Source organism: Mauremys reevesii, linkage group 16 (genome assembly GCF_016161935.1).
Source record: "Mauremys reevesii isolate NIE-2019 linkage group 16, ASM1616193v1, whole genome shotgun sequence".
Taxonomy (NCBI): Eukaryota; Metazoa; Chordata; order Testudines; family Geoemydidae; genus Mauremys; species Mauremys reevesii.
In genome coordinates, this window is record NC_052638.1 from 3,652,110 (window position 1) to 3,671,360 (window position 19,251).

The following is a 19,251-nucleotide window of genomic DNA, read 5'->3' on the forward strand; positions in this document are numbered from 1 at the left end:
TGGGGGGCCGGCCTGGCTCCCACAAAGACCAGAGGGACGGGAAGGTGGGCGCCCCGCACCGGCGGCAGAGCTGGGCCTGGCAGGGAAGAGCAAGGGGCCGGATCCCAGCCGCGCTGCGTGATCCGCAGGCAGAGGGAGAATGAGCCGGGGGTGGCCTGAGCACACAGGCAGGGGCCGGCAGCCCTGAGCACACAGGCAGGGGCCGGCAGCCCTGGGCCAGTTGGCAGGAGCAGCTCAGCCCAGCCCCACTGCACCTTGGGCCATCGTGGCACGCAGCCTGGCTCAGTCTTGGCCTGCCAGCGAGCTGGCACGGGCAGGTGCCAGAGACAGTCTGGTGCTGTCTGCTGCACTGGCACAGTGGGTGCTGGGCCATCTAACGACTCAGAGCAGGGGAACTGCACCAGCGCCCCGCCTGTGTCAACGGCGGTACCACCCACCCCTCGAACACAGAACCCGCACCAACACCCCACCTGTGCCAGCACCGGTACCACCCACCCCTCGAACACAGAACCCGCACCAGCGCCCCACCTGTGCCAGCGCCAGTACCACCCACCCCTCGAACACAGAACCCGCACCAGCGCCCCACCTGTGCCAGCACCGGTACCACCCACCCCTCCAGCACAGAACCCGCACCAGCATCCCGCCTGTGCCAGCGCCGGTACCACCCACCCCTCCAGCACAGGAACTGCACCAGCGCCCCACCTGTGCCAGCACCGGTACCACCCACCCCTCCAGCACAGAACCCGCACCAGCGCCCGTACCACCCACCCCTCCAGCACAGGAACTGTACCAGCGCCCCACCTGTGCCAGCGCCGGTACCACCCACCCCTCGGGCACAGGAACTACACCAGTGCCCTGCCTGTGCCAGCGCTGGAGCTATGAGGGGACTGCAGGCTCTTACCTTCCTCAGCCAGCTCCATGATGTAGGCATCCAGTGTAGACACGGGGAGTGACTCAAAGTGGCTCCAGTACTGGAAGATAGTGAGCTGCTCACCCTGGCTGCTCCCGGGGCGCTTGGGCAGCCGCCGGTCCAGCACATCCTCCACTAGCTTCACGCACACTGCAGGGAGAGGGCACCGGGTCAGTACCCCTGGGGCAGGGTTTCTCGGCCACCCAGGCACCTCGCTGGCACAAAGCCCCAAGGCCGTCTGGGCTGGCACCCCTCCAGCAGGTTGGTACTTTGCCACCACTGGCATTTCCGGAGGGGCGGGACAGGCTAGCCAAAGCAGAGGACTGGGAGGCAGGACTCCTGGGTTCTTTTCTCGGCTCTCAGAGTCGCTCTGGGCCTGGCCAGGGGAGCCAGAGATGGCCAATCGGAGCTGAGCCATTGCCCAGGGCTCTCAGCCCATCCAGGCAGAGCGGGGTGTCCCGAGACTGCACTCACCTGAGTCTGCCAGGCCCAGCTGCCGCTCAGCCACGGGCGCTGCATACTGGGCACTGAGGGTGCGCAGGAACCGCTCCACGGGGCAGGTGTACACATTGGGCTGCTCCACGCAGCGGTCCCAGAAGGCCAGCACCCCCTCCTTCCGGGTGGAGAACTGCACCACTGTGGACAGAGACACGGTCAGGGCCACCCGCGCCCAGCACATGGGACCGCGACAGGGAGCCCAGCACAGACCCCAGTGGCGAGCCCCAGCCCATGCCCTGGCAGGCAGTGCCCCGTGGTGCCCGTTGGTGGGCCTGGGATGGGCGCTGTGCCAGGGCCTTTACCTTCCGCTGCAGCGTTGGCCGCCCCCGATTTCTCCTCCGTCAGCTGGCAGACAATCTCCAGAACCTGCGCTTCCCTCATCAGCTTGTCCAGGGCGTACATCTCCCGGCACCGCAGCGGCCCAAATGTGCCCAGTTTCTGCAAGTCACAGACATGTCAGCACGTGGGGGCGGGATCAGTGCCTGGGGGTGCCTGCACACTCCCAGCGCGCCCGTTGGGGAGCATGGCACGCCGGGAGCTGCCTTCAGAGCTGGGGGCAGCAGCTCTCACGGTTCATGCCAGGCCGCAGCGTCCCTCGGTGTTGGCCAAGGGGGAGTCTGTGCTTGGGCTGGCTGAGCGCCAGTGCCACCCCACCAGGCATGCCAGAGGTTGCCAGCCTGGCGCCCTGGCACCCCCCGATTCTGCAGGAGCCCTCAGCAAGGCCACAGCCCCGCGTGCCAGCAGATGCCCCCCGCCACACGGCTTCCCGTCCCACACACTCACCAGCAGCAGGCGGTTGCAGTTACTGAGGTGCAGCACCACGGCCCTGTCCAGGAACTCATTGCCAGTGCTCATGGGGTCAGAGCTGCCCTCGGAGCCGCTGCACGTGCCGGTGTCCTCGGCCGTCACCTCGCAGCCTCCCAATGCCCCACCCGCAGCACGGGCCCCGCCAGCCCTCCTGCAGGAACGGAGGGGGGGGGGGGGGACACGTAAATACACACCCACAAAGCAAGGGTATCCTCCCCCCACCTCAGCCATAGGCGCCAACTGTCCTGCCCCGAGGAACAGCCTCCAGCTCCCAGGGCTGGGGCTTAAATCCTTCCAGTTCTGCTGCAGGTGAACTTGCAACAAAGGAATTTAAAAAGAGCCATGGTTTACGTAGGACCTACCCTATTGAGCACCCTGCTGCTGCAGAGCCCGCAGACAACACGCACGCTCATTCCCACCCCCAACGGCCCCAGCACTCAGTGACACGCAGGCACAGCCTTGGGGCAGCAGGCCCCTCTGTGCATGGAGGGGCAGGTGGGGCGCTCCAGGGACTGGGCGCTTGGGGTCACACCTGGGAAGTGGTCGTGGGAGCCCCTGGAGATGGCCCCTGGCCATGCGGGTGGAAAGCTCTCACCCTGCTCCAGTGGGTTCTGCCCCCAGGCTCCTGGGGCAGCTCCCAGGGCAGCTGAGGCCCCCCAGCGCACCCAGCCCCCAGTGACTGAGCCCTTTGGTCCCCTGGGGTGGGCAGTGCCAGCCTCATTACAGAGAGGCCACTCAGTGAGTCAACAGCAAAGCCAGGAACAGAACCCAGGAGTCCTGGGCCTCTGCTCTAACCCCCAGCACCCACTGCCGCCCTGCGAGCCCAGACCCCAGGAGTCCTGGGCCTCTGCTCCAACCCCCAGCACCCACTGCCGCCCTGCGAGCCCAGACCCCAGGAGTCCTGAGCCTCTGCTCCAACCCCCAGCACCCACTGCCGCCCTGCGAGCCCAGACCCCAGGAGTCCTGGGCCTCTGCTCCAACCCCCAGCACCCACTGCCGCCCTGCGAGCCCAGACCCCAGGAGTCCTGGGCCTGAGCCAACACCCAGCGCCCACTGACGCCCTGCGAGCACACACCCCAGGAGTCCTGAGCCTCTGCTCTAACCCCTAGCACCCACTGCCGCCCTGCGAGCCCAGACCCCAGGAGTCCTGGGCCTCTGCTCCAACCCCCAGCACCCACTGCCGCCCTGCGAGCCCAGACCCCAGGAGTCCTGGGCCTCTGCTCCAACCCCCAGCACCCACTGCCGCCCTGCGAGCCCAGACCCCAGGAGTCCTGGGCCTCTGCTCCAACCCCAGCACCCACTGCCGCCCTGCGAGCCCAGACGCCAGGAGTCCTGGGCCTCTGCTCTAACCCGGGACCCAGCCCAGACCCCAGGAGTCCTGGGCCTCTGCTCCAACCCCGGGACCCACTGCCGCCTGCGAGCCCAGACCCCAGGAGTCCTGAGCCTCTGCTCCAACCCGCCCAGACCCCAGGAGTCCTGGGCCTCTGCTCCAACCCAGACCCCAGGAGTCCTGGGCCTCTGCTCCAACCCCAGCAGCCACTGCCCAGACCCCAGGAGTCCTGGGCCTCTGCTCCAACCCCAGGACCGGGCCTCTGCTCCAACCCCAGCACAGCCTCTGCTCCAACCCCAGCACCCACGCACTGCCCGCCAGCCCCAGACCCAGGAGTCCCGAGCCTCTGCTCCAACCCCCCTCTGCTCCAACCCCAGCACCGGGCCTCTGCTCCAACCCCAGCACAGACCCTAGGAGTCCCGGGCCTCTGCTCTAACCCCCAGCACCCACTGCCGCCCTGCGAGCCCAGACCCCAGGAGTCCCGGGCCTCTGCTCTAACCCCCAGCACCCACTGCCGCCCTGCGAGCCCAGACCCCAGGAGTCCCGGGCCTCTGCTCCAACCCCAGCACCCACTGGGCCTCTGCTCCAACCCCAGCACAGCCCAGACCCCAGGAGTCCCGGGCCTCTGCTCTAACCCCCAGCACCCACTGCCGCCCTGCGAGCCCAGACCCCAGGAGTCCTGGGCCTCTGCTCCAACCCCCAGCACCCACTGCCGCCCTGCAGCCCAGACCCCAGGAGTCCTGGGCCTCTGCTCTAACCCCAGGACCCACTGCCGCCTGCGAGCCCAGACCCCAGGAGTCCTGGGCCTCTGCTCTAACCCCCAGGACCCAGACCCCAGGAGTCCTGGGCCTCTGCTCTAACCCCAGGACCGCCTCTGCTCCCCCCCCCACACCACCTGCGCCTGCGAGCCCAGACCCCAGGAGTCCCGAGCCTCTGCTCCAACCCCCAGCACCCACTGCCGCCCTGCGAGCCCAGACCCCAGGAGTCCCGGGCCTCTGCTCCAACCCCCAGCACCCACTGCCGCCCTGCGAGCCCAGACCCCAGGAGTCCCGGGCCTCTGCTCCAACCCCCAGCACCCACTGCCGCCCTGCGAGCCCAGACCCCAGGAGGCGAGCGCCTGTGCTACAACGCCGCTCTGCCCCTGCCGCCCTGCGAGCCCAGACCCCAGGAGTCCCGAGCCTCTGCTCCAACCCCAGCACCCACTGCCGCCCTGCGAGCCCAGACCCCAGGAGTCCTGGGCCTCTGCTCATAGCCCCAGCACCCACTGCCGCCCTGCGAGCCCAGACCCCAGGAGTCCTGGGCCTCTGCTCCAACCCCCAGCACCCACTGCCGCCCTGCGAGCCCAGACCCCAGGAGTCCTGGGCCTCTGCTCTAACCCCCAGCACCCACTGCCGCCCTGCGAGCCCAGACCCCAGGAGTCCTGGGCCTCTGCTCCAACCCCCAGCACCCACTGCCGCCCTGCGAGCCCAGACCCCAGGAGTCCTGGGCCTCTGCTCCAACCCCCAGGACCCACTGCCGCCCTGCGAGCCCAGACCCCAGGAGTCCTGGGCCTCTGCTCAAACCCCCAGGACCCACTGCGCCCTGCGAGCCCAGACCCCAGGAGTCCTGGGCCTCTGCTCCAACCCCAGCACCCACTGCCGCCCTGCGAGCCCAGACCCCAGGAGTCCTGGGCCTCTGCTCAAACCCCAGCACCCACTGCCGCCCTGCAGCCCAGACCCCAGGAGTCCTGGGCCTCTGCTCTAACCCCAGGACCCACTGCCCAGACCCCAGGAGTCCTGGGCCTCTGCTCTAACCCCCAGGACCCACTGCCGCCCTGCGAGCCCAGACCCCAGGAGTCCCGTGCCTCTGCTCCAACCCCCAGCACCCACTGCCCCTGCGAGCCCAGACCCCAGGAGTCCTGGGCCTCTGCTCCAACCCCACGGACCCGCTGCCGCCCTGCAAGCACAGACCCCAGGAGTCCTGGGCCGCTGCTCCAACCCCAGCACCCACTGCCGCCTCTGCGAGCCCAGAGCCCAGGAGTCCTGGGCCTCTGCTCCAACCCCCAGCACCCACTGCCGCCCTGCGAGCCCAGACCCCAGGAGTCCTGGGCCTCTGCTCTAACCCCCAGCACCCACTGCCGCCCTGCGAGCCCAGACCCCAGGAGTCCTGGGCCTCTGCTCCAACCCCCAGCACCCACTGCCGCCCTGCGAGCCCAGACCCCAGGAGTCCTGGGCCTCTGCTCCAACCCCCGGACCCACTGCCGCCTGCGAGCCCAGACCCCAGGAGTCCTGAGCCTCTGCTCCAACCCCAGCACCCACTGCCGCCTGCGAGCCCAGACCCCAGTAGTCCTGGGCCTCTGCTCCAACGCCCAGCACCCACTGCCGCCCTGCGAGCCCAGACCCCAGGAGTCCTGGGCCTCTGCTCTAACCCCCAGGACCCACTGCCGCCCTGCGAGCCCAGACCCCAGGAGTCCTGGGCCTCTGCTCTAACCCCCAGCACCCACTGCCGCCCTGCGAGCCCAGACCCCAGGAGTCCTGGGCCTCTGCTCTAACCCCCAGCACCCACTGCCGCCCTGCGAGCCCAGACCCCAGGAGTCCTGGGCCTCTGCTCTAACCCCCAGGACCCACTGCCGCCCTGCGAGCCCAGACCCCAGGAGTCCTGGGCCTCTGCTCTAACCCCCAGGACCCACTGCCGCCCTGCGAGCCCAGACCCCAGGAGTCCTGGGCCTCTGCTCCAACCCCCCGCACCCACTGCCGCCCTGCGAGCCCAGACCCCAGGAGTCCCGGGCCTCTGCTCTAACCCCCAGCACCCACTGCCGCTCTGCGAGCCCAGACCCCAGGAGTCCCGGGCCTCTGCTCTACCCCCAGCACCCACTGCCGCCAGACCCCAGGAGTCCCGAGCCTCTGCTCCAACCCCCGGGACCCACTGCCGCCCTGCGAGCCCAGACCCCAGGAGTCCTGAGCCTCTGCTCCAACCCCCAGCACCCACTGCCGCCCTGCGAGCCCAGACCCCAGGAGTCCTGGGCCTCTGCTCCAACCCCCCGCACCCACTGCCGCCTGCGAGCCCAGACCCCAGGAGCCCTGGGCCTCTGCTCCAACCCCCAGCACCCACTGCCGCCCTGCGAGCCCAGACCCCAGGAGCCCTGGGCCTCTGCTCCAACCCCCAGCACCCACTGCCGCCCTGCGAGCCCAGACCCCAGGAGCCCTGGGCCTCTGCTCCAACCCCCAGCACCCACTGCCGCCCTGCGAGCCCAGACCCCAGGAGTCCTGGGCCTCTGCTCCAACCCCCAGCACCCACTGCCGCCCTGCGAGCCCAGACCCCAGGAGTCCTGGGCCTCTGCTCCAACCCCCAGCACCCACTGCCGCCCTGCGAGCCCAGACCCCAGGAGTCCTGGGCCTCTGCTCCAACCCCCAGCACCCACTGCCGCCCTGCGAGCCCAGACCCCAGGAATCCTGGGCCTCTGCTCTAACCCCTGACAGCTGCTGCCACCCTGTGGCAGGAGTCCTGGGCTTCACACCCTCCTCTAACAGTCCCCCAGGCCTCCAAGGAGCGTGTTGTGCAGCAGCACCCAGAGTGGGAGAGAGCCTGGGGCCAGGGGCCGTTGCTAGTCTAACCTCTAGATCCCTGTGGTTCAGAGTGGACAAGGAGTTGGATGGGTTTGAGACCCATTTCTGCTTTCCTCAAGGAGTCAGCCCCCCGCGTCTCGGGGTGTGGGGGAGCAGGGGACAGCAGCTGGGCCACAGGCTCCCCTCTGCACCCCAGCTCTGGAAAGCCGGGTGGGGGGTGAGGAGGCAGTGAATACGGACCGCACTCTAGGACCCTGACCACTAGGTGGTGCTGCTGCAGCACAGCCTGCCCAAAGCATGGCTCGCTGGGGACTAGGGGGCCCGCACTGGCCCTGGTGGCAAAGCCGAGGCTGTGCGCGCCACCCCGGCTCCCAGCACCCCCGCAGTACCGGGGTCCCGCTGGCGGAGGAGGCTGCCGCTGAGAGCCAGGCCTGGCCACCAGGGGGCGATAGCCAGCAGGCGCTGGGCTTCCCGGGCACATCGAAGGGGACGGCAGCAAAGCCCCGTGTACCGATGGGGGCAACGGGGATCGAACCTGGCCCCTCGGTCTGACTCCCTGAGCTCAATGACCAGCTCCGCACATGGCCCACCCCTATTGGGGGGCCCTGGGTCACCCCCATGCAGGGAACTGGCCAGGCCAGGCACCCTGGGTCAGCGCCTGGGACCAGAACCCACCCACAGGGACGTTCTGCTGCCCTGCCCCAGGCCTCCTCAACTGGGGGCGGCCCGTGCCAGTGCCCCAGGGAGAGACCCCCACCCGGCTCACCGCTCGCTCCGGCTGGCCTCCTCCTCCGAGCCCTCCGAGTCGTCCATGTCCGAGGTGTTGAGGAAGCTGAAGCTCTCCAGGGCGTGCTCCACCGTCAGGCTCATGCTGGAGGCGCGGCTCAGGAAGACGCCCTGCTTGTGCTGTGGGGAAGGCAGTAAGGAGTGGGGGCTGGGCAAACTGTGTCCCCGGGCCACTGGCCAGCTGCTGCTGCCCTGCATTTGTGCCAGCCGGGCCCCATGCCGTGGCACAGGGGCCCTGGGCACGGTGGGAAGACGGGCTGTGGGCACACTGTGGCAGCTGGTTCTAGGCACCACAGTCCCTGCCCCACCGCATCTGCTGCCCATCCTCCCACGGTCTGCCCCAGGTCTGCCCCGGCTGCCCAGGGATCCGGCCACGCTCCCTGGGCCCTGCTCCCCAAACCCCGCTCGCCACGACGTAACCCCTTCCACCCCCCATCTGACCGGACGCAAGGGGCCCATGAACCAGTGTCCCCAGCCCAAGGACATTCACTGCCCCATGTGGAAAGGGGAGGAGCTGGGCACCGACCCGCATGGCTGGCGCCATCCTCGAGGCCCCACCGCTGCCCCCTTACCATGAGGATCTCCTCCAGGCGTTTCAGCTCCCGCTCCAGCGGCTGCAGCTCGGGGAACTGCCCCCGATAGTCGTCCAGGGCCGAGCCCAGCGAGCCAATGGCCTCCTCCAGGCCGCAGTCCACAGGCTTGGGCCTTGGCACCTCTGCTGGGCTGGGGGGCAGGGGCAGGGGCAGGGGCTGGGCTGGGGCCAGCCTCCCCCTCTCCTCTGAGACTGGATGCAGCACCACTGGCCGGCCCGGGGAGACCTCATGCTCCTGCGGCCCCAGAGCTTGGCACACAGTGGCCTCAGCCCGCCCCACCACAGGCTCACAGGCCTCGGCCTGAGACACAGCCCCACAGGCCTCAGCCTCCGGGCCCCGGTCCGGCCCTGTCCAGGGCACCAGCGGCTTCGAGGCCTCGGGGAGGGCGTCCGTTTCCAGGGGAGGCAGCTCCCCGGTGCTGGGGTCCTGGGGAACTGGTGAAGGCTCCCTGTGGGCGCTGGGGCCCTCCCTGCAATCCACTGCCGCATCCAGGCTGCTCTCGCTGATGTGGCTCAGAGTCCGGGAGTAGGGCACGTGCCCATTGGCCACCACCTCCTTCCTCGCACTGCCTGGCTCCTCCTGCCGGCTGGGTGGCTCGGCTGCGGCGCCCACCTCCTCTTGCTGGGAGAAGGCGATCTCGATGGCGGGGGCGGAGGCCTGCACCTCGGGCTGTACGATGGGCTTGTGGGAGGCGTGGCGGGCGCTGCCCGACAGCTGGGGGCTGGAGGAATCGTCTGATGACTCCGAGGAGATGGACCAGGCCGTGCCGTTCTCCAGTTCCTCCTGCCGCCGCAGCATGTTCTGGAGAAAGACAGCACATCAGCACAGCCCCTCGCCACCGGCCACGCCGCGCCCCGCTGCCAGCGATCACCCCCACAGCCGCCAGCCACACCCACCCTGCCAACGCCCCACCCAGCCCCTGGCCACGCCCTCCCCACACAGCCAGCAGCCACACCCACCTAGCCTGCCAACTCCCCACACAGCCGCCAGCCACACCCACCCTGCCAACTCCCCACCCATCCCTGGCCACGCCCTCCCCTCGCAGCCAGCGGCCACACTCACCCACCCTGCCAACACCCCACCCAGCCCCTGGCCATGCCCTCCCCACGCAGCCAGCAGCCACGCCCTCCCCACACACCCAGCAGCCACACCCACCCACTAATTCCCCACCCAGCCCCTGGCCACACCCTCCCCTCGCAGCCAGCAGCCACGCCCACCCAACCCCTGGCCACGCCCCACCCAGCCCTGGCCACGCCCTCCCCTCACAGCCAGCAGCCACACCCACCCAGCCCTTGGCCATGCCCCCCATGCAACCACCAGCCACACCCACCCACCCTGCCAACTCCTCCCCCGCAACCCCTAGCCATGCCTCCCCATGCAGCCAGCAGCCACACACATCCACCCTGCCAACTCCCCCCCAGCCCTGACCACAGCCACAAGCCACGCCTGCCCCCCCAGCCATGCCATCTTCCCGCCTAGCCCCTGGCCACAGTCTCCCACCATGCCCACCCCCCTCAGCCATGCCAGCTCCCCACCCAGCCTCTGATCCCAACCCACACACACACACACACACACACTACAACCCGCCACCACCAATCACCCCCACAGCCACCTACATTTCCTCGGCAGGGGTTAGGGTGACCAGATGTCCCGATTTTATAGGGACAGGCCTGATTTTTGGGTCTTTTTCTTACATAGGCTCCTATTACCCCCCACCCCCGTCCCTATTTTTCACATTTGCTGTCTGGTCGCCCTACCAGGGGTTCACACCAGCCCCGCAGCCACTGGCAACCACCAGCCCGCATGGAGCTTTCTCCAGCCCCCCACGCTGCCAGGGTCTCACTGGCTCACTTGGGTCCCAGCAGCCTCCTGCTCCCCCCTCAGCAGCTCCCCTATCCCACCGGCGCCCCGGACCCCGTCCAGCCCCAAGCTGCTGAGTCCCAGGGTCTCCCAGCTGCCTGGGGGCAGGGCAGAGTCACTGTGAGGACACCAGCCCAGCCCAACTCCATGTCACCCCCAGCATCCCAGCCAGCTCCCCCTGGGCAGGGCTGTGGGACCAAACCAAACCCTCCCTGGTGGGGGGAGCATCTCACTGGCAGGGGCCCGTCCGCAGACCATTGCTCCAGCCTCCAGGCCAGGGTCCCCGTCATGTCGGCTGGGCCCCGACAGACTGCCTGGGAGGAAGGGGCTGGCCGGGTGCGTAGCCTCCACCTGGCACTGGCCAGCAGAGCCCCACGCCGCGAGCCAGGCTGGTCAATGCAGTGTGTACTCCGGTGCCCAGCCTGCGCCAGCCCCTCCCCCCCTCCCCGGAGCAGGACACGAGAGCCTTGTGCGGACCGACACCCCCCACGCACCGTGCGAGTGCCCACATTCCCCCTGCACAGGGCCCAGCTTCAGCCCCGAAACAGGGCGAGGGGGGTGTTGGGAAGGGGACGTCCCATCAAAGCAGGGCTGGGTCCATCTCCAGGGTATTCCCTGCACCATCCCCTGCCCAGGAGTCCAACCCTGCTGTAACTGATCCACCCCACTGAGAGCCGGGGATAGAACCCAGGAGTCCTGGCTGCCAGCCCCTGCTCTGTGCTCTTCCTCCAGCCCCTAACCCCCCCGCAGCGGGCAGCCCCAGAGCCACCCCAGGCGTGAGCAACGGGTCCCTTAACTCCCCGCAGCCCCAGAGCCACCCCAGGTGTGAGCACCGGGTCCCCTAACTCCCCGCATCCCCAGAGCCACCCCAGGCGTGAGCAACAGGTCCCCTAACCCCTCACCCCCCCGCAGCGGGCAGCCCCAGAGCCACCCCAGGCGTGAGCAACAGGTCCCCTAACCCCCGCATCCCCCGAGCCACCCCAGGCGTGAGCCACGGGTCCCTTAACTCCCCGCAGCCCCAGAGCCACCCCAGGTGTGAGCAACAGGTCCCCTAACTCCCCACCCCGCATCCCCAGAGCCACCCCAGGCGTGAGCAATGGGTCCCCTAACCCCCTCACCCCGCGGGCAGCCCCAGAGCCACCCCAGGCGTGAGCAATGGGTCCCCTAACCCCTCACCCCGCAGCCCCAGAGCCACCCCAGGCGTGAGCAACGGGTCCCTAACCCCCTCACCCCCTCCCCAGAGCCACCCCAGGTGTGAGCAACGGGTCCCCTAACCCCCTCAGCGGGCAGCCCCAGAGCCACCCCAGGCGTGAGCAACGGGTCCCATTGGCGGGGCTGGCATGAGCAATACGAGATGGGCAGGGAGGCGCGTCTCACTGTGGGCACGGACTGGGCTGGAAAGGGCAAGGGGCAGGCTCTATAGCTATGGCAAGCAGCTACTGCACCACCTTTGGCACGGGGCAGCCTCAGGCGAAGGCTTGTCCGTGCAGGGAGAGGCTGGCATGGGCCTGACCAGGCCTCTGGGGACTGGGGCGTCCCCTCACACTCGGCTCCCAACCCAGCCAGGCCGGGGCTGCCCAGCCTGGCGCCTACGGGCCGCTGCCAGCTCCCTCCCGTCCCAGCCCTCCAGCTCAGAGACAGCAGACGCCCCAGCTGCTCCGGCCAGGGAGCAGTTCGGGGGCTGGGAATTCCTGTCCGACAGGTTCCCAAGGCCAGGACCTACGGATGTGCTAGCGAGCAGGAGGCAGCCGGGACTAGTGCTATCTGGGGTGACTAGACCACCCAGGCTACGCTGCAGGCTGGCCCCAGCCAGCGAACTTACACGGCCCCGCTGCGGGCATCTCCCGAGCTGGACCGAGGAGCCCTGGCTGCAGGAGCAGCTCCGAGACAGCTTCTCAAGCAGCGTCTCGCGGACGATGTCCAGCAAGGCCCCCCCGGGTTTCTCGGAGGCCGCCCGCTCCGGGCTCTTGGGCAGAGAGAAGAGGGAGCCGTAAGCAGGGGGGAGGGATCTCAGGGGGCATTCAGCCGGCTGCTGGGGCTGCCTGGCTACTCCATCTGCCATCCTCAGGGTGCAGCGGCTCTGGCACGGGGGGGCCTAGCAGGACGTCTGCAAATCGATGAAGCAGCAGCCCAGAAGGCCACGTCCCTGTGGAGCTGACCTGGGCATGGGCCACAGGCGACCCACGCAGAGCACTGGGGAGCCCTGCGCTCCCACACGGACACCACACGGTGCTGGGAGCACGCAGGCCCAGCGGGACCCTGCTGGCGGCTCAGAGAAGGCAGGGCCCCTCCCAGAGCACGCTCGGCCCCCAGCTCCCGCGCAGGGCGCGCCCCGTCCCGGGGCCAGGCGCACTCACATAGAAAGCCTGCTCCCGCAGGGAGGGCGTGTCGGGCGGGCTCTGGTTGTAGGTGGAGAATCGCTTGTTGACAGTGGATGCTTTGTTGACCGTGCTGGCAGCTGAGGGCTGATCGTCCTTGTCGAAGGGGCTGGGGGCGAGAGCACAGAGGTGAGAGGAGCTGGGAGCTCTGGCACTGCAGGCGGGAGGCCGCTGGGCTCAGGACTGGAGCTGGGCTCCCAATCCTCCTGCCACGCGCAGCGCTGGTGCCATGGGGCAGGGGCAGCACGAGGGAGAGCGCTGAGCTCTGACCCTGGCGCGGGCACTGAGCGGTGGAAAGCGACAGCAAGCAGGGAAGGGGGGGCGGGTGGGAAGCCCAAGAGAGGGCACGGCGGGAGGGAGGCTGGGCAGGCTGCCCGCACCCGGCAGCATTAGCCACGATGCTGGGGAGCACAGGAGGGGATCAGCGCAGCTGATGGAACCACGGCCTGCCAGAGGGGCCATGGGCCAACTGCCTGCCCAATCTGGATCCAGGACCCCACCCTTGGGCAGTGCCATCGGGACAGCGAGCACCACAGACCAGCCCCCAGCATCCTTCGGAGCCACCCAGCGCCGGGCCGACAGGGCCCCCCGGACCACTCACTTCCAGTTCACCTCCAGGCTCAGCTTGATGGTGCCCAGGTCGTTGATGTCGACAGCTACCACCTGCGGCAGCGCCGCAAACAGGTCCTTGGTTTCGCACGAGACGTTGCCCACCACCACGTGGTTGGCCAGGCTCTTGAGCTCCGTCACCTGGCGGGGAGAGGGAGGGGCTGAGGCCAGCGCCCGGGAGCAGGGGCACGTCGGGCAGCCGCCTGCGAGCTGGGGTGCAGGGCCCAGACCTGCTGGGTTTTACCCCATGGTTACGGTCAGTCACTGGAAGTTCTGGACTCTGCCCTTTGCCCCATCCCTGACCCCCTGGGGGGGGCCTGGGGCCTGACCCCACTCTCTGGGGCGGGGCCCAATGGGAAAGGGCACAGCCCCGAGTGAGAGCCCAGACCCTGGTGTGCAATGGGGCCCCGAACCACTCTGCTGGGGGTCTCAGCATGAGCAGCCGCATCCCTCCACCCAGCACAGCGTGTCAGGGGACTCGAACCTGCCACCTCCGGCAGAGCCCCGTGCACTCCCCATGGCAAGGCCAGTGTCACAAGCCAGCAGCTCGCCGGCTCTGCCGCCAGCCGGGCGCTGCACGGCAGGATCCCAGGCCAGGAGCCAGCAGGTACCGGGAGCATTGGATGCTGCTGGCAGCTGTTCTGCCCATGCCCTGAGGGCCCCCATGCCGGCTGCAGAGCCCCGGGCCCTGGCACAGGGCGGGGGGGTGCCTGTTTGCGGGGGTGGTGCGCACTCTGGCTCTCAGAGTGCTCGGCTGCTCAGCCATCCCTGGGGTTAACCCCTCACTGCCCGATGCAGGCGTAGCACTGGGAAAGGGAGTGAGTGGGGCAACCTTCCCCCACAAGCTGCGCCAGCCAGAGCCAGCAGCACGGCAGCAGCTGGCTCGGAGCCCGGCGAGGGCTGCTCCCTCTGGCACCGGGATGGACGGAGCTGGGGCCGCGGTGGCAGCACATGCCTGGGTGCGGGGTCGAGTGCTTCCTGCCTGTGGAGCGGATCAGGATGGGGCTGCTTCCCACCCAGCTCCTGGCCCTGCTGTGCTCAGGGAGGGTCGGCACAGGGGGCAGCCAGGATCCCCTGTACCTTGATGGAGAGGAACTCTGTGATGAGGGGCAAGAAGACCATCTCCTCACTGTCCCACACCTGCTTCCCGTTCCCCTCGATGCGCCCCTTCAGCTTCCAGCGCTGGCGCCCGTACTTCATGAAGATCTGAGGGCGAGAGGAGCCGGGCGGGGCTCAGCCGGGACACCCCTGGCTCTCGGCCCACGCCAGCCACTCCGAGCCAGTCCCCCGGCCAATCCCCAAGCGTCTCCCTGCAGCAGGGCAGAGCTCGGCGGCATGTTCGCTCTGGCCCCTAGGGAGAGGGGAGCTGCCTGGGGTTCCCCTCTGCCCCCTGGGAGAATTTCAGTGGCTGGTTCTGCCAGTGACCCCATCCCACCCCCTGCTCGCTGACGCCTGCAGGTGCTTTCCCCACATACCTCATACTGGTCCCCAGCACAGAGCCTGGCAAACCCGGCCAGTCCTGCAAGAGAAGAGGGAGGGGAAGCTTAGAACCAGCCGACTCCCCTGGCCCCGGCCCCCGCGGCTGGCACGGGAGCAAGGCTCTACCCTGCCCCGAAGAGAAGCCCCTCCACTAAGCCACACGGCTAGAGGGGGATCAAGGGCCCGGGGTTCACCCCCTGCCCTGGGCTCGGTGCTGGGCAGGAGGCGAGTGGTGCAGCCAGCCACCAGTGGAGGGCCAGTGCCGTGCCCTGGGGAGGTGGCTGGCGGCACAGGAAGCCCTGGGGGAGCGGGGGGGGAGAGCAGGGGGCTAGGAGGGAGTGCAAGGGGAGCAGGGTGTGGGGGGGGGGAGTGGGCGGCTGGCGGGGAGCAGGGGTGTGGAAGGGAGCAGGGGACTACGGGAGAGTGGGGAGGGAGTGGGGCATGGGGAGAGCAGGGTGGAGGGAGCAGGGTGTGGGAGGGGGAGCATCATTGGGGGAGCAGGATGCGGGGACTGGGGTGTGGGAGGCAGAGCAGGGTGTGGGAGGGGGAGCAGCATTGGGGGAGCAGGGTGTGGGGAGTGGGGTGTGGGAGGCGGAGCAGGGTGGGGTAGGGGAGTGTGGTTGGAGGAGTGGGGTGTGGGAGGAGCAGGGAGGGGAACGGGGTTGGGAGCAGGGTGTGGGAGGGGGAGCGGGGTTGGGGGGATCAGAGTGTGGGAGGGGGAGCAGTGTTGGGGGTAGCTGAGTTGGGGAGCAGGATGTGGGAGGGGGAGCGAGAAGGGGGGCAGGGTGTGAGGGGGAGTGGCATTGGGGGAAGCGAGAAGGAGAGCGGGAAGGGGGAGCGGGGTGTGAAGCGGGAGCAGGGTGAACATAAGAACGGCCGTACCGGGTCAGACCAAAGATCCATTCAGCCCAGTATCCTGTCTACCGACAGGGGCCAATGCCAGGTGCCCCAGAGGGAGTGAACCTAACAGGTAATGATCAAGTGATCTCTCTCCTGCCGTCCATCCCCACCCTCTGACAAACAGAGGCTAGGGACACCATTCTTACCCAGCCTGGCTAATAGCCATTTATGGACTTAACCTCCATGAATTTATCCAGTTCACTTTTAAACATTGTTATAGTCCTGGCCGTCACAGCCTCCTCAGGTAAGGAGTTCCACAAGTTGACTGTGCGCTGTGTGAAGAACTTCCTTTTATTTGTTTTAAACCTGCTGCCCATTAATTTCATTTGGTGGCTCCTAGTTCTTGTATTATGGGAACAAGTAAATAACTTTTCCTTATCTACTTTTTAACTTATGTACTTTCTCCACATCACTCAAGATTTTAGTGTAGGAGGGGGAGCAGGATGGAGGGGGGAGCAGGATGTAGGGGGGAGCAGGGAGCGGGAAGGGGGGTATGGGAGGGGGAGCAGGATGTGGGGGGGAGCAGGAAGGGTGTGTGGGAGGAGCAGGATGTGGGGGCAGGGAGCAGGAAGCGGGAAGGGGGTGTGTGGGGGGAGCAGGAAGGGGGAGCAGGAAGGGGAGCAGGAAGGGGAAGGGGGATGTGGGGGTGGGAGCAGGGTGTGGGGGGCACCGGGGGGGGTAGGTACCTTTCATCTTGACGTGGAACTCCCCCAGCTGGCTCTCCAGCTCGCTCTCCAGCAGACACATGTTCTGGGGACAGGAGGGACGAGAGTGCCCGTTAGCCACAGGCTCCAGCCCCTCCCCACTCGGCCCCCGCACCCGCCCGGCCCCCCCTACCTCGGTGTACTCTTTGTAGCCCTTGCTGGCCTCGGCCAGGCTGTCCCGTGCCTCGCGGCTGCCCGGGGAGGCGGCGGTGTAGGCTTTGACCATGTTGTGGGCCCCATCGCGGAGCCGCCGCTGGATGCAGTACGACTCGTAGAGCTCGTCGATCTGCAACGAGAGCCACAGCGCCATGGTGAGAGGCTGGGCGCAGCGCTCGGGGGCCCTGCAGCGCTCCCCTCATTTCCACCTCAGCGCCTCCAGATGCCGGGGCAGCAGTGGGGGGGGGGGGCTGGGGCAGCAGTGGGGGGGAGCCCGGGGCAGCAGTGTGTGTGTGTGGAGGGGGGAACTGTGCCTCACTCAGGGTAATCCCTGCTTGGAGAAGCACTGAAGTATGTAGAGGGAGAAACACGCCCCCCACATGCCTATAAGAGCCACATGACGTGAGGGGCGCCCCCACCCCCTAGGCAGGTCGCTCTTACCTTGCTGGCATGGAACTCCAGCCTGCGCAGGAACCGCTCGATCGACTTGACTTGCTGGAACCGAGCAGGAGGAGAGCGGGTCAGATGCAGTCAGCAAGGGGCAGCTCCAGGGACACACAGCATGGGGGCTTCTCCGCTGCTGCATCCGGGGGCACGGGGTAGGGGTCCCCAGCGCTCAGCCCCAGGCTGCCCCATCTGTAACCGAGAGCGCCTTTCTCCCACGTGTGCATCAGGCCTTGGCCGCAAGCCAGCCACTAGCTCCCTACAAAACCAGCTCGCTCGGCAGCCACCCGGCGACTCGTGACCCGGCTAGCTCTCCAGCCACCCCCAGAGATGTGGGACAGACAGGCCCTGAGCGACCAGGGCACAAACCCAAGAGCCCCCCTCGGCCCCCCCACCAGCGCAGTGGGGCACTCGCCTGTCCGAGGCCCTTTAGCCCAGAGTTTCCGTCCATGTGCTCCCCCAAAGCCCCCACCCCAGCGGGCTGGTCCAGGGCAGAGCACAGTCAGCCGCACGTTGGATGCTGGCGTGTGGATTTCCCAACGCGGCCCTGAGGGCTCCGTACAGGAGAGGCTCCGACTGCAGCACAGACTCTGTGCAGTGGAGCAGGATATAAGGGGGTTAGCAGAGCCTGCCCCATGTTCCCCTGCACCTCAGGCACCGTCCCGCTGGGAGGCCTGCGTGGGAAGGGGAGCTGACGAGGGTGAATGGGTGAGGAGACCCAGGGCTCTGTGAGTGCCCAGTTTGGAGGGGAGGGAGGGGGCCCAAAGAGCAGCGTCAGGAGCTCAGCAAGGGGCCTGCCCCACTATTCCCCCGGTGGCTCTGTTCAGCACCAGCCCTTACCTTGTCGAGATCATAGAGAAAGCCCTAGAGAGAGGAGGAAAGGAGAGGGTGAGAGCTCAGAGAGGGGCACCGCATGCCCTGCACTGGGATCACGCATGGCACTGCCCTCGGACATGCTAGCACCTGGTAGCTTGTCAGCCCAAACATGCAACACCCCAGCAGCATGCATGTAACATGCAGCATGGGAGGCCCTGGGGTGGGGAGCCCCGTGCTAAGCAGCTCGCTGCCTGTGCGTCAGAACCTCAGCCGGGTTCCCACTGCCGCGCGCAGACCACGGGGAGGGGCTGCCACGGGGCTCTGCGGCTCACACCCACGCACAAGCACGCTGGACTGCGGGGCAGGCACCGGGGGCCCACCCTGGGGAATACCAGCCAGCGCCATAATCCCGCACAGACTCGCCGCTCTCCAGCTCCCTTGTGGAGACACCCTGCCCAGGGACCCAGGACTGGCGGGCAGAGCACAGGGGGAGGAGCCGGAGCAGTGCCCAGGCAGAGCGGTGCCCACAGAGCCGAGCGCGACCCACACTCACCAGGCGGGAATTCCTCTTGGACTCGCGGATCTGGGTGCTGAGCTTCTCCAGTTCCAGCTGGTGCACCTCCAGGTAGGCTCTGCGGGCAAGAGCACCCCCGCATTAGCCCCCAGGCTGGGTGCAGAGACAGCCTGGGGAGCCCAGCCCCAATCAGTGCAGAGACAGTGGCTGGCTGCGCCCGGCACCCGCCCCCCCAGCGAAACCGCCCCCCCAGCACCCACCTCCCCAGCTCTCCCTCACACCCGGCACCCGCCTCTCCACCCCAGCTCTCCCCACCCAGCACCCGCCCCCCAGCTCCGCCACACACCCAGCGCCACACACCCAGCGCCCACCTCCCCAGCTCTCCCTCACACCCAGCACCCACCTCCCAGCTCTCCTCACACCCAGCACCCGCCCCCAGCTCAACCCGCACCCAGCGCCCACCTCCCAGCTCTCCCTCACCCCCGGCACCCGCCTCGCCCCCCCAGCTCCGCCACCCACCCAGCTCCCACCTCCCCAGCTCTCCCTCACACCCGGCACCCGCCTCTCCACCCCAGCTCAACCCCACACCCGGCACCCGCCCCAGCTCCGCCACACACCCAGCGCCCACCGCCCCAGCTCTCCCCCCCACCCGGCACCCACCTCCCCAGCTCTCCCTCACACCCGGCACCCGCCTCTCCACCCCAGCTCTCCCTCACACCCGGCACCCGCCTCTCCCCCCCAGCTCCGCCACACACCCAGCGCCCACCTCCCCAGCTCTCCCCACATCCTGCCCCCAGCTCAACCCCACACCCAGCGCCAGCCCCTCAGCAAAACCGCACACCCGCGCCCGCCCCCAGCTCTCCCCACCCAGCGCCAACCTCCCAGCTCTCCCCACACCCAGCGCCCCCAGCTCTCCCCACAC

At 68.4% G+C, this 19,251-nt stretch overlaps 1 protein-coding gene across 6 annotated transcripts in view; it reads right to left on the minus strand.

Moving 5' to 3' along the window:
• The window catches only part of RIPOR1 (RHO family interacting cell polarization regulator 1), a 115,082-nt gene that overhangs the window by 2,908 nt on the left and 92,923 nt on the right, over nt 1-19,251 (minus strand). For all 6 annotated transcript variants that reach the window (XM_039503219.1, XM_039503216.1, XM_039503217.1 and 3 more), the window contains 15 exons: nt 18,369-18,447; nt 17,840-17,863; nt 16,997-17,050; nt 16,533-16,685; nt 16,382-16,445; nt 14,792-14,835; nt 14,397-14,522; nt 13,309-13,457; nt 12,687-12,816; nt 8,449-9,270; nt 7,857-7,996; nt 2,192-2,366; nt 1,711-1,846; nt 1,385-1,546; nt 902-1,060 (listed from right to left, as the gene is read on the minus strand). In XM_039503219.1, coding sequence (XP_039359153.1) covers nt 902-1,060; nt 1,385-1,546; nt 1,711-1,846; nt 2,192-2,366; nt 7,857-7,996; nt 8,449-9,270; nt 12,687-12,816; nt 13,309-13,457; nt 14,397-14,522; nt 14,792-14,835; nt 16,382-16,445; nt 16,533-16,685; nt 16,997-17,050; nt 17,840-17,863; nt 18,369-18,447 — 2,417 coding nt within the window. The remainder of the gene's footprint in view (nt 1-901; nt 1,061-1,384; nt 1,547-1,710; nt 1,847-2,191; nt 2,367-7,856; nt 7,997-8,448; nt 9,271-12,686; nt 12,817-13,308; nt 13,458-14,396; nt 14,523-14,791; nt 14,836-16,381; nt 16,446-16,532; nt 16,686-16,996; nt 17,051-17,839; nt 17,864-18,368; nt 18,448-19,251) is intronic.